The 14,331-nt window shown below is 46.8% G+C and overlaps 1 protein-coding gene across 3 annotated transcripts in view; it reads right to left on the bottom strand.

Moving 5' to 3' along the window:
• KLF7 (KLF transcription factor 7) overlaps positions 1 to 10,901 on the bottom strand; it is an 87,510-nt gene extending 76,609 nt beyond the window's left edge. Inside the window, exon 1 of one of the 3 annotated variants that reach the window (XM_078450953.2) lies at positions 10,194 to 10,901. In XM_078450953.2, coding sequence (XP_078307079.1) covers positions 10,194 to 10,295 — 102 coding nt within the window. In that variant the 5' untranslated portion in view covers positions 10,296 to 10,901. The remainder of the gene's footprint in view (positions 1 to 10,193) is intronic. The other 2 variants (XM_060623202.3, XM_060623203.3) reach the window with 2 other exon arrangements.
• Positions 10,902 to 14,331: the final 3,430 nt, after the last annotated feature.

Here is a 14,331-nt window from a genome sequence, read left to right as displayed (position 1 = left end):
AACACTGAGCGAGAGAGGCAAATGCACAGGTGGGGGCTGAACAATCTTAGAACACAGAAGTGAACCCAACGACTCAATTTGACACGGAGCAGCATCCCCGGGGGCTTACGGGAGAATCAGCTCCGCACGGGGCCTCTTCCCAGAAGATATCTTCTATCACCATACGCAGGGACTGTGCTCTGTTATCGGGATCTATGGTGGCCATATGAACAAACATCAAAAGCTCAAAAGGTATGGGACGGGGGCAATCTATTTCCACTCCTTTGCGCGCTGACAAATGTGCCGCCTCTCCAAAAATAAGAGCCAGCACCGTGAGCACTCGGTTGCATTCCTGCTACCCGAGCTCCGGAAGATGAGCCCATGGAGCGGGGTCAGGAACAGGCAGGCACTCCCTTGCACAGCAACTGCTCCACAGCTAATTGCCGTTTTCACAGCTGGGTTGAGCTTTCCAAAAGGCATCCTTCAACCCTAAGCTCTGAGCTCCTCTCATGATGTTCTTTCTCCCCAACCCGTACCCCCATCAAAGGCAGTTTATAGATAAAAGGATGTAGCTACAGTACATACATTTTTGCAAACATCACAGTGTGAAATGGAGGCACTTCTAAGGCTTCTTTGTGAAGATCACCACATGCCACGGTCATTACCACAAGAGCTAAGCCTTCCACGGACAAGGAGGCAGCCTCCTTGCCTGGATGTCCTCCGTGGCAATTTTTCCACAGTTTATTTTTGCTCCTCTTACTAGAGACATGGGCCCTTTGAAATCCTTTATAAACAGAATCTGCTTCCAAACAGTGAGGTCAGTAAGAAATATGGGGAGCTGCTTCCTAACGTCTATCTGGCATCATCCAACAGATGTTCATGCATGCATCCATCCCTGTGAAACCACAGAGCAGGCTGAGGTAAGTGGAAAATCATGGTCAAGGGCCTGCCGAGAATGAATTATTTGAAGCACGGCATGGTGGCAGTTGAACGCCCAACACCACAAAGGTACCAGAAATGGAGTTTGACCAGGTTAAGTAAACCTGTAGAGGGTCACAGGAATGTGAGCCAAATGGGACCACACTTGACACTTTAAGGTGAGGGAAAGCAAAACAAGAAGGATGAAACAACGCTTGGGCAGTCGCTATTAACCAGTGAGCTGGATGAAGTGCATCCACCGGCACTGTCCTGCTTTATTCTATACCTCTGTTACACTTGGACTCCAAGTTACACAAGAAATCAGGTATTTCCATGTAAGCAGCAGGCACCGACGACTCTAATACACCGGATATTAACTCTCTGAAGCTTAATGGCTCAAAGCCTTGGCTACTTATTAGAATCACCTGGAAGCTTAAAAACCAGCAACAACAACAACAAAAACAACGATGCCTGGCTTCCGCTCAAAGGGATACTGACTTAATTCGTCTGGGGTGTACCCATGATTGAGAACTATTTGCTGCAGACATAGTCAAATGTTAACTCCTGTCATATCATAATCACTACCTATGTATTGAATGCCTACTGTGTGCAAAGCTCTCTATGAACCTGAAGGGTTACATATTAAAAGTTTATTAGCAGTGCACCTAGATGACTCAGTCAGTTAAGCATCTGACTTTTGGTTTTGGCACAGGTCATGATCTCCTTTTTCATGAGTTCGAGCTCCACATCGGGCTCTGCCCTGACAGTGGGGAGCCTGCTTGGGATTCTCTCTCTCTCTCTCTCTCTCTCTCTCTCTCCCTCTCTCTTTCTCTCTCTCTCTCAAAATACATAAATAAACCTTAAAAAAAAGTTTACTATCAAAATTATAACCAAGGCATCAACTCTGCTCTAAAATATACCACCTCACTGGAAAACTAAGTCAGCGGGAAAAAAGAAAAGAAAAAGAAAGGAAAATTGTACTATAAGACAAAACTAAAAAGCATCATGAAAAATTAAAAAGCTCTACACAAGAGCGTACAAATAGTAGCAATTACTATCGGCCAAGGGAAGGGAAAGGAGTGTCCTGGAAGATGTGGCAGCCATCTGAAACTTAAAGGATGGGTAGAATTTGGACAAACAGAATCAGAAGGGAAGAGGGAGGAAGAAGGAAAAGGCTAAAGGAAATGACAGAAATAAAGACAGAAGCAGGAAAGGCACAGTCATCCAGTTTGGATGGCATTTACTGCACTCAAGAGGGGGAAATGTGACTATTACCCAGGCCGGGAACTGGAACATCTTAGAATATCCTAAGTCCTTGAAGTTTGGCCTCATCATATGTGCAAGAGAGAAAGAGCCATCGACAGCTTGAAATCATGGTGATGGAGGTAGAAAGTCAGTCCAGGGGAAATGCAAGGGGCTGCTCTGGGGCAATGGCAGAGGGAGCAGGAAGTTGAAGAGCACGGTGTAGTATGTCAGGGGCCAAATCAGTGGGATTTTCCACCTGATTGGATTCGAGGGAAGAGAGGAGCCAAAGATGACTAGAGCTTTCAAACCTAGACCACAAAAAAGAAGGTCATCTCAAAAAAGAAACTGGGCAGCCAGGAAGAGGGGAAAAGAAGTTGCTGAGTTCAAGCTTTGGAACACATTCAACTGGGATGATCCTGGGACAACCCCTAAGGGATTTATTGTCAGTCCCATGTTTTCAATCCAAAAGTGGGGACTGAAATTCAAGAACATATCTGGAGTTGGAGATGGAGGTCACAGCTTTGAGGAAATAAAGAAGTCCCCTTTAGAGAGGAAACTGTGACTTCTAACATCAGTGAGATGCGTTCCCACAGAGAGTATCCCAAGATTGGGTTGAGAAGGGAAAAAATCATCAGGCACAGGGGCAAAGAGCACCCTTCATTTCCTTTGCTCAGGATGGCCATGTGGAAGCAAGCCTGCTTCATCCACCAGCCCCAACAGGACATTCTGAAAGGTTACAGAAGTTGACTTTCTTCCCAACTGCTTATCCCAATATGGAGTATTTTGCTGTTGTTGTTGTTTAAATCTGTAGAACATTACAACCTCACTGCCCATCCAACCTGCTCTAGAAACTTAGAAACACTTCAAATTTTTTTTTCCTGAATTGGCACATGATTGCTGTTGCAGTTTTGTTCAGTCCCTTTGTTGGCCTGGTGTCAGCGACGAAGCCATTGAACATTCGATGCTTTTGACATAAAACCCCAGTTCTATGGTCCATCCAACCCCCCTACTGCCTACATCCTACACCCTCCTTACTCCCACTCTACGTGTTATCATTTAAGTGACAGTCCTTTTGTAAACAAACCTACACATATAATTGGGGGCTTTTGTTCGTTTTCTTCAGGACAGTGTACATTTTCCAGGTTAGCACACATTATTAAAAGTGGAAAAGGGATTAAATCATACACATAAGCCTTAGCCAAGAAAACCAAGAGCTTGGTTTAGGCCCCAGATAATTCCAAAATTCCATGTACTAGTACTGTTCTAAGTAAAAAGGGCATTTTCTTGTTCCCTTAAAGGGGAGAGAGGAAGAGAGAGGAAGAAAAAATGAGAAGTGACTCAAATTATATTCAGACAGTGTAACAAAAAGCAAGCAAACTGATGTGGGCATCCAAAAGGGTCCTGAGCCCTGGAACCACCAGCACTGTTAACCACAGGTGTATGACCTTGGAGGGTTCAATGCCTCATCTGCTTTAACAACCACTTGGTCCAACACTACAGTCTTTGAACTGAAGAACCCAAGACCCTTTTCAGGATTTGAAATTCCAAGATTCTATGTTCCTAGGTTTGGTACGAGGCCTGGGGCCTGACTTTCAATATGGACCCTCAGGGAATGTCAATAAACCCAAATTCAGAAATAGATACCGCATGTGGCTCTACATTAATTATTTTAATTACCTCTAATCATTTCCGAATGACACAGACATGGATGCTGTTTCCTGGCCATTATGGACATGTGTATTCACACTGTATACTCATCTGCCCTACAAGGGCCACCAGCCCCGACAGGCCATTAGCTAAAAAAGCAACAGGAAGTAGTAAATCTAAGGCACACTTTATGAACAAGGTTGTAGCAAAGTGGGGAAACACAGATAGGCATAGGGCAGTACTCAAAAACTCACAAGACTTACAATTTCTTTTTCTGGCAGTTATGTTCTGATTCTGTACTACTGAATTTTGAACATGTTGACTTTCCCCTACTGGGAGTCCAGCTTAGAGGGCAGATATGTAGTAAAAAGTACCTGCAGTGTAACCTTCACTCACAAGCTTATATCCAAGTCAACTCTGCATCACCCCAAGAGTCTCTTTGCACCTAACCAGCATTAAGAAGGGACTAAGTCTTTACTGTGATATATTTTCCACATTTTAATATAAATAAACAAAGAGAATCTCACAAGGTGTGACCGACTGCATTCACCAGCTCAATAAGGAACGGTATCGCCATGAAATCAGAAGTCACCCACACCTTAAGCAGGCTGATACTGGACCCCTAACCAAGACTGCTGCGGGCTCTTGGCTGTGATACCAACGTTACGACGCATGTGGTGGCGAGGACAGCTAGAAGCTGCTCTATTGCAGGGAGAAATGGACACAACACCCTTAGCAGGACGCTTAGCAAGTTCTCCGGCACGCCAAAATACCAAGGGAGGAAAACAAAAAGGAGTCAAGATGGTAGAAATAACCCTCCAAATGAGCAGCAACAGATAAAGGCAAGGAAGGGGAAGGAACACGATCATGACCGTGTTTAAGTGAAAGCATATCCTGGTAAAGGCAATGCTTCATTTATTTGGGGAACTCTTACACTAAACTGGGAAAGGACAGTTTCTCAGGTGGATGCTCTAGGGCAAGCACACGATGTAACAGGGTAGAGGGGTGTTTCTTAAGTTGCCCACGTTACATGAAATGCTCATGATTAGGTACTGCAAATCGTTCCACGGATTTTAAGCCATTAGTAGTTGTAGAGCTTCCTAATCTCTGTACTTGTTAAGATTCAGCAGTTTGGGTTAAAATGTTTCTACTTGTTTATGCTAAGGAAGCATTCAGATGATTCAGGAAAACAAAGGGATTTCTTTGCAGAGACCAAATCTCCACCCCTCACTCTCCTGGCACCACTCAGGTTAAATCGGGGAGCTGTCCTAAACTTTCAGCAAATCCTAATTCCAACATACATGCTAACTAACGTACTGAGTGAACAGAATCACAGAGTAGTCTGCGTTCACCAGTCACAGGGTCCAGCATAGGAGATAAAGAACTCCTTGCCCACTACTACAAACTGCAGAGATAGGGGGCGTCAGCCATTCGATCAACACGAGCTAGTTGGGGCTGGCCAGAGTAAACTGTATTTTCCTTTGCCCAACGGGCACAGAGTGATTAAAGAAGACTGCAATGCCTTCTTGGACTCAAAAAGTTAAAATACAGGAATTCTCTGAAGGGAGAAGAATCTGAAGATTTATAAGAGTGGCTACTAAAAGCCCCATTAGGACCCTCTCTAAACTAGTCCCATTTAAGTGGAGAGGCAAAGAGCCCCCACTGGCATTTATATTTAAAATGGGCTGGAAGAGAGGAAGAACCCACATCTGAACACTGAAGGTCTCTGACATACCCACACATAAATCATTTCAGGGTGAGGCTGTCACAGTGCATCTTCTGCTCTGCCCTTTAAATGGATTGGACCCCAACATCACATTCTCCTCAGGGTGGGGGGGGGGGTGGTGGGAGTTGCATGGAGAACAAAGAAGTCACCACTTCCTTTATCCCCCCACGGAAGACAGAGGTAATAAGAATATCTGCCGTGTAGCATCCACTCACTTTAACATACTAAACTACAAACAGGTAGATGGAATGATCGCGTTCGTGACCCCTAAATTGACACAAAGATGTCTCCATTAAAAAGAACATGGAAAGAATCTATTAAAGAAAGGCTAAGTGTGTGATTGATTGCATACACATGTGCTTTCATTTGTAAAGCTACATTTACTTAGTGACTGCATCCTTATGAAGAAAATCCGAATTACAGGACAGTTTTCTTTTCCTTTTTTTTTTTTTTTTTTTCATCTCCCAAGTCATTATTTCAAATTAAAAAAAAAAATAGATTGATGGTAACTAAAGAGCACCCACATAACATACAAAAAGGCAAAAAAGCCAGCTAGTTTATCCTTTCAGTGTGGTTAGCTAGGCTCCTTTGTGTCTACAAATTTCCCTGGGTGGTGCTGTTGCCAAGAAATTCTAATTCATGACAAGGTTTTCTGCAAATTGGGGACAGAGGCAAACCTACAGATGCAGGGACCCTACAGTTTGCTTTGTCTTTCCGGCTGAGACAGCACCTGGCCGCTCAGGCCTGTAGAAGGCAGTGCACAGGCCAGAGCACCAAAAAGAGGAAGCAGCAATGTAGCTCAGAGAACAAATCCCATCCCTGGTATCATGAGGCTGTTCTTGGAAGGCAACCATTTTTGTAGGTTGTCCCCTAGAGATGCCTTGTATCAAAAGCCCTTGTAACAAGCGTTACAGGGTGCCTGAAACCAAGATGAAACTGCAGTGTTATGGGGACACTTTAGTTCTTACTAAAGTGCCATTAGTTTAAAACAATGGGGGAATGGGGGGAGGAGGGAGGAATGTTCTATGATTTATTTATTTGTTTCCAGTAGCAGTGGAAAATTTTCTCTGAGCAAAAAGGAGGCCTGAAACTGACCCCATCTGCCAATTATGAATCAGCATTAATGACAAGCATAATTCCATAAGAGTTTTCAAGCAAACATACCACGCTCCTCAATGACATGAAGCAAAGCTAAGTGCAAATAACAACTTAGAACTTCATTACTTGACCTGCACTCCTGAAAGAGCAAGCGAGGTATGGAAAATATATCCAGATTCTCAAAGTCTTTGTAGCTTCTCGGAGAAAAATAACCAAGTGTATCATATCAAATCCTTTTTATTTTCCAAGGCAACAGCGGGTCCAGAAAAATCATGATTTCTATTGGCAACAAAACTCATGAATGTGTTTCCCTTTATCCATCAGCAAGTGGTACCCTATACGCTACTCCAGCTTCTGTCCTACCTTTGACTTTTTCCTGCTTTTGCTCAGACAGCTCTTGGAAAATTTCCTGCAAGTTTCCAAAGAACTTAAGGCTAGTAGCCTTAAGAGTTGTGCGTCAGCTGAATTCCATAAAATAATAGACCACAGAAGCACAGTGTAATTTACAGTTATATGACAGGCAGAGATGATGTTACTTGGGCCAAGTGCTTAAGTATGCAGTCAGAGCCGGGGAATGGAGAGCTGTTAATGTAGGATGTCCATCTGGATTTTAAAATTACACCGGCAATGATGTTCAGAGCTGGAGCTGTATGTTGCTATAGACATCACTGCCTGAAAGCCCAATGTCAAAATGACGACCCCTGTGACAGCAGGACCATCCCAAGCTCACTGACGGTTAAGCAGGACGATGATCCCAGACCCCAGTTTAAAATAACATCCCCAAATAGTCCATCTTTAATTTTCAAAGGCACAGATGTTCTTGGGTTTATCATCCAAGCCACTCTTTCTCTACAAACCAAATCAGATTATTAGAATCTCTGTATTTCGTTCATCTCAAGCCCAGGTACACTGTTCACTTGCAGAGAACATCTAATAATTGCTCCCCATTTGACCTCTAAAATCTGATTACCCCAGAGCATCAGGAAACTTCCTCCTGCCTGGGGTTCTTTGCAACAACCTTCTTAAGCCATTTTGAGCAAAGGAGTCTCAAAATTTCACCATCTGATGGTTGATTTGGCCCCAGCAGTTGCATATAACCATCCCCCTCTCCTTACACACAGAAGCAGCAAAGGGTGGGGGAGGGGAGGGCCAAGGAGAGGGAGGAAGGAAGAGATGGAGGTTGGAGGTTTTGTCATCAGCATGAACTTAGAGTCATAGTCACCTTTAAAGAGAGCAGTTGTGACTATAGAGAGCAGGGCAGAAAGGTCCTTGGAGTGATATCTTATTTAGTAGTGCTTCCCCACAACTTATGTTTCGGCATAGACTATGAGCATGCTTCTCAAACAGCTTGGCAAAGGGTCTTAAGGTAAGAGTAGCTGCCAGTTGGAGAGGGTTAAGGCAAGAAGTAAGGAGGGAGGTGTGTGTGTGGTGGTGGTGGTGGGGGGGGGGGTGATATTCCTTGGCCTGCGGTAGAAACTAAGCTAGAGGTTCCTTGAAGGAGGTGAGTGGAGATGGGTAGAGAGAGGAGGGGGAAGGAAAAGCAGAGAAGGCTTCTGAGGAAACAATAGATCTAACACTTCCCGAATTATCAAACCAGTGATGCTTCTTTACATATCCAGACTTTCTCCTGGACGCTCTAAACCAGATCTAGAAAAGCAGGTTTCCTCTGGAGCGGCCTTCCCCCGAAGCAGGCTTTACTACTGTGAAAACTTGAACCAAAACAAAGTTGTGTGATTCATCAGGAGGGAACGCTGTAACAAATAAAGCCAACTTTCTTCCCTCCAACACTGCTTAACAGTTAGTCACAAACAAGGGCTGCCTTGGGCAGGCTGACTAAATCAACAGATTCCCTACCCTAACCTGTCTAGACAGTCGTTAATACGCAACCGGTTTGACACCAGTGGGCTGACAATGTGAAATGGAGGCTATTTCGGAAAATGAAATTCTGGCCACATTTTGGCTTAATTAGCATGTGAAATAAAAGGAGGAAAAGATCTAGCGAGACCCTTCATGAGACAGTCTCATTAAGGATGGGGGGGGGGGGCGGAGGAAGGATGCACTGAAGAAATGCCTTGCGCTAAAAACGTATGAACTATGTGCGCACTGAGAGACAAAGTCGAGTGTATCTGCCAGCATCCCTGGGCAGCAACATACATGTGGACACAGGGGCCGGTACCTGGAGGAAAACTCACAGCCTCTAACCAGGGGAGAACAGTAACTAGTAACAAAGGTACAGTCAGAGGATCGGCTTTGCCCCTCTTCACCCTACACCAAAAGCCAAACCTCACCCGCGAAAGCGGCAACTGTTACTTCCCAGCCTCGAGCTGGCAAATCCCGCTTTGGATCCTGGCAGGAGAAATTCAGCCGTTCATTAGCCTTAACAAGCTGCTGTCATGGAGCGAAGTTACATGAGCAGCCACACACCCAGCCTCTCTCGGTCTTCCCCAAGGGCAGGCTGGTTTCTCCAGGACGGACTGTGCGAGTTCACACTTCCGATGTGCAAACCCAGCCTGTGTTCTTGGACGTTCCATGGGGCACAGTGTAGTATTTTTAAAGGATACCCCAACCCCCCACCCCCCACCCACCATCTTTCCTGCAGAGTGTCCCTTCAGCAGCTCCTAATCCATGCTGAGAAAACCACTGTTTCCGCAGCAGATCTAGCACTTTCCACTGACCAGCACTTTCTTTATTCCACTTCACAAAGCCCGGTGAACTTGTCACCAGACCCACTTTGCCCTCAGTGGGACGCCTAGCCAACTTGGCATCGGTGCCCTTCAGCATCATAGGAGTTTCTTAACTAGTCCTCTAAGACAAAGTCAGAGGCACGGAAGCACATACCACCCTTTGTCAGAGGTTGTGCTGTCTAACTAGGGAGGGACCCCAAACAAAAAAAAGAGAAACAGGGACACATACAGAGGCATCGCACTGGGGAAACCTACAATGCATGGTCAGCGTTAGGTAGATACATCTTCCCGTGCTCCTCCTAGATATCCTGGAATAGCTTTTGTCACTGGGCTCCTCTGCCCTCTGCCCACCTCCTCAATCTCAAAATCAAGTTTCTCTCTTGTCTTGACACTGGCTAATTACTGGGAAAACACTCCGCTATGCTCCTACCTCCTGACCCCCATCTGACGGTCGTCAGCACCAGTTGAAAGAACTGAACCCGATTTAAGGTACCAAGCAGGTAGAGCTCGAGCATGTAGGGACGCGGTATCCTGGCATTAATGGCTCATCGAGCCCCAAACCACCTTTCCACCCGGTTCCTCCGAACCCCAGAAGTTACGCAGGTCTGTGCTGGGGACAGTGAGCCCGACAACGTGTGCGCAAGGATGTGTGTTGGTGACTGAAACGCAGGCAGCTCAGACCGGCTGCTCAGCTCAGCACGCTAAGGGGTTAGAGGGTGGGTGGAGAGGTAAGCGCAGATGACTGTTTCCGAAAACATTTTAACCAACAAACAGCCAAAAAAGGGTGGGGGGAATAAAACAAACAAACAAAAAATTCAACCCCGAGCCCACACCAACGCAGCCCCTGCGCCTCCGCCGCCACCACACGATTTACACAAGTAATTTAAATCATTCACCTGCTGCCAGGTCTCCTCCAGGGATGGCAAAGCTGAGAAGTAGCCGGTGTCGTGGACAAGTTGTAGCTCCTGGAATATACTATAACTAGCCAACACGTCCATGCTGCTGCTGCCGGGCAAAACGGGAGGAGAAACCCTCCCCCGAACACAGTTGGGTCTGTTTGTTTGTCAGTCTGTCTGGCTCACCCCCCAAGAAGGCAGACATCCAGTGGCCCTTTTGTTTTGTTTTGTTTCAGTCAACTAAAAAGGAAAAAAAAATCAATGCAGGAGAGAGGAAGAGAGGAGGTGAGAGAGGAGAGAGTGAGTGGGGTGGATGGAGAGAGGCATCCAGCGTGTACAAGTGCAGACCGCTGCCAGGAAAAGGGGACTTCTCCACGGGAGTAACAATTCCCTTCCAGGGCTCTAATCACTCCAGCTCGTGGATCAGGAAGGGGGATGCAAACTCACTGACACGAAGCTGCCATCTATTTCTGCAGCGCTGTTCGCTCCTAATGCAATCTTTGCTCTTTATTTTGGGAGGTTGCATTTTTTTTTTCTCGCGATCGCTTCTCTCCCCCCCGTCCCTTCCCTCCCCACCCCCCACCCCATCCTTGCTAGTTTGTAGTCTCTCCCCCCTCCTTTTCTCCTCCTCCTGCTCTTCCCCCTCCCCAAACTCCCCCCCTCCGCCTGGCTCTCCGCGCAGCCGTGGGATCTCGGAGGAGGGCGTCCATTAGGCCGCGTGTGACCATGTAAGGTAAACAGGGGGCTCATGAAGTCACTGAGGACCAATGGGGAGCGCGGAGCGGGGTCCGGGGCGGGGCTTGGCTCTGGCGGCGAGCGCGGATTGGCGGGCTGCGGATCTCCCTGCTGCCTTACAAGGCGGTGCGAGGCGAGCTATTTTTAGAGGGCTATATAAGGGGGGCTGAGGCGGCCGCGCGGCGGCCGGGGAGCGCGAGCGCGAGGGACGGGGAGGGCCGCGGTGACACTCGCGCCGGCTCCCGGGACGCCGAGGCGGCCGGGCTTGGGCCGCGCGCCGGCCTCCGACCTTCGCTTCGGTGCCTGGCGGAGCCCCGGGCGCCGGGAGCCTGCGCCCCTCGGAGGGGCGGGGTCGCGTGTCGCCTTCCTGGCGGTGACGCGGCCGGTCAGGAGGTGAAAGTCCAGAATGCGGGGTTAGGATGCCTCCTGGAGGAGGAGCGGGGCGGGAGCCCGGCGGAGCTGCCGTCGGGGGGTGGGGGAGGAGGCAGTGACACTTCCCACTCCGCCTGGCTCCGGGACCCGGGGGCGGAGAGCCGCGAGGGAGAGGCGTGCAAAGGGGGGGGAGGGGGGGGCTCACTAAAAAATAAACCGAGAAAGAAAGAAAAAGGCCCCCAAAGCCCTTTCACAAATTGCCCACAGGCTGCCAGGGCGCAGGAAGAAGCGCCCGAGGAGGAAGTGGCACACAATGGAACCGAACAAAGGGGAGCGGCGCGGAGACAACGACCGGCGCCCGCCCCCCGCACGCAGTCCCCGCCCCGGTGCGCGCCGCCAGCCGTCCTCCCCCTCGCTGGGACCCCACGCGGGGTCCGCGTCGGGAGGCAGACGCCCAGTTAGCGTTGATCGAAAGGGGACATTTCGCGGGAGTGGGAGTCCGAGTGGAAGGCGCCCGGACCGACGCGGGGCGCAGGCAGCTTCTGTGTCTCCCCAGTGGCTTAGGGAGAGAGGTGTCTAGCGAGCTGCGGTGGTGAAGAGTCGGAACCGGATCCGGCTCTGGAATTGGCACGTAGAAATATCCAGAGATACTCCTCTCTTAGATGCAGACCCTGCACACGCACGTTTCTGGGGTTGACCAGTTGTTTGCTTGACCTTCCGTGGTCAGTGTGATTCACGTTTCCCTAAAATGTACCATGAGCCAAGCCTACACCTTTGGAACGACTGCAGAATTCGGTACTTCTTCAAATGAGAAACTTAATTTTACTCCTAAGAAAAGAAACCCATCCACCTTAATCGCCCTTCTCTCCTTCTGACTCTGTGGGACTCCATATCCTAATATTTGTTAGATTCTGCTTTATAGAACGAGCATAATTTGAAATTTAGTTCTTGCCAGGGGAAATTAAACAAATTACTGGGCTTGAGGAAAGTCTAATTTATTTGCTTTGTGATGTCTGGAGTTCTGTTGGTTAGACCTACAGCATCCGTTGTAGGAGAATAATTGGCAGAGCTACTGGAGTGTATATAAGTCGTGCAAGGATCTTAGTGCATTTAGTATTAGGCATATACACATTAGTAGTGCTAGGGGAACGATGGTACAGAAAGGTTAAACGGATACATGAATAAGATGATATCATGATAGCACACATATGTGTTAGCACAGGGCATACTTCTCATGAAGGCCTTTCTTTGAAAGGCCAGATGGGCCTTTCCCGGAAGTAGAAAACCACTTAGAGCCATCACATCCCAGTTAATGCGTTAACTTGATCCTTATGGTCACTGGTGCTGCTGCTTACTGGCCCTGTGACTGAGCTTCCTAGCTCAGACCCTCTAATTACCCATCTCAGAAATAGAAATAATGGTATCTGCCTCGCCTGGATGTTGTGAAGAATCAAAGTAAGGTTTGCAACTCACCTAGCATAGTATCTGGTGCCATTAGGTAGATGCTAAATGTTAACCATCACTATCTCCTGGCTTTGGCTAAGTAGACCAAATAAGATATCTGAACTAATGAGACCCATGGAGGGGTGGTGGGAAGGGACATACCAAAGTCTTAGAGACTAAGAGGAGCGGTATAAGCCCCTTGCCAATTTGTAATAAGTATTACGAATGTAATGTTCCTATTGTGTGGGGGGATGGGGAGGAGACCATTGAAGAGCCCTGAGGCAGAAAACAAGTTCTCCAGTAAATAGGGGAAGGAAAAGAACTTAGACACAGGGAAACTCAAGAAGCAAAAGGCAAGGCAAGGCCAAAGCATGTAATTTGATGTCTGAACTCAAGTGAACTTCATTTCTGTTTTGTGCATTACCCTCTTGCCATTTTTGAACAAAATATGACATTCTTGTTAACCTGTGAGTTCAAAGATTATACAGATAATAGTTAACTAGTTAAACACTTTCAGTATGCCAGGCTGTATGGGCACACAAACGATTTTTATATGCAATTCTTCATTTCATCCTCACAACAACCTGACGGAAGTATTTTTGTATCTCCAACTTTATAGATGAAAATACACAGGCTTAGAAATAGTTGGTCAAGGTCACACAACTGAGAAGGAACTGAGCAGAGGTTCAAATCCAGGAGCATCTGACTTTCAAGACTTTGCTTTGCCTGGGGGTCTGTGTGCGGTGAAAGACTTAAGTTTCTTGTTTTAAGTCAAGATTTGTTTACAAAAATGCTTCGGTGTGGAGAAGGGGGGCTTCCTTTGAGGTTTTTCTCCTTGTAAATATCAACCGTCCAACTTACAGAACTCAACCAAAATCTCGCAGTGTCAATCTGAAAGACCTCATTATGACTTTCTTCAAAGCTTTATGGAATATTTTAGAATTCATTCTAAGAGATTTATGCCACAAGGCACTCCTAAAGTCACATTTCAAAAAGCTACTTTTTATAGCCTAGAGACCCTAGTTTCACATCGCAAAACGCATACAAAGAATCTGAATGTACAGAATAATCAACAAATTAAGATCACAAGGGAACTTTGGCGGTCAAACAAACCAAAAATAAACATCACCACTCTAAGCACCATATATTGAATGCCCTCTCTGTATCAGGCATTTTAGACATGTTCTCATCCGATCTTCACCACGATCTTGTGAGGGAGCTGTCCCTGCTCCATTTTCACAGATGAAGGTATGCAAGTTCAGAGAGGGTACGTAATTTGCCCATTACCATATGTCTGTTAGGTGGTACAAGCCGATTCAAATATAGGTCTGATTCCAAGATGACTCCAGAGTCTGTGACCTCTACACACGTTGCCTTAGGAGACACTGATACTACTTTCAATAATATCACCCTTTGGAAGTTATCCCGTAGGAAACACCTAAGAGTAAATAATGTTTGCCTCCCCCGCCCCACAAAACTAAGAATTGAGGACGTTTTATGAACAACATAGTAAAAATTTGATATGTAAATAGACGCAACCAAGACATCAGACTGTTTCTACTAGAAAAGTCTCGTTCGTTAGTATAGG

Source organism: Panthera onca, chromosome C1, assembly GCF_046562875.1.
Source record: "Panthera onca isolate mPanOnc1 chromosome C1, mPanOnc1 haplotype 2, whole genome shotgun sequence".
Lineage (NCBI taxonomy): Eukaryota > Metazoa > Chordata > Mammalia > Carnivora > Felidae > Panthera > Panthera onca.
The sequence above is the reverse complement of the archived record's forward strand: the minus strand, read 5'-3'. Positions and strand labels throughout refer to the sequence as shown.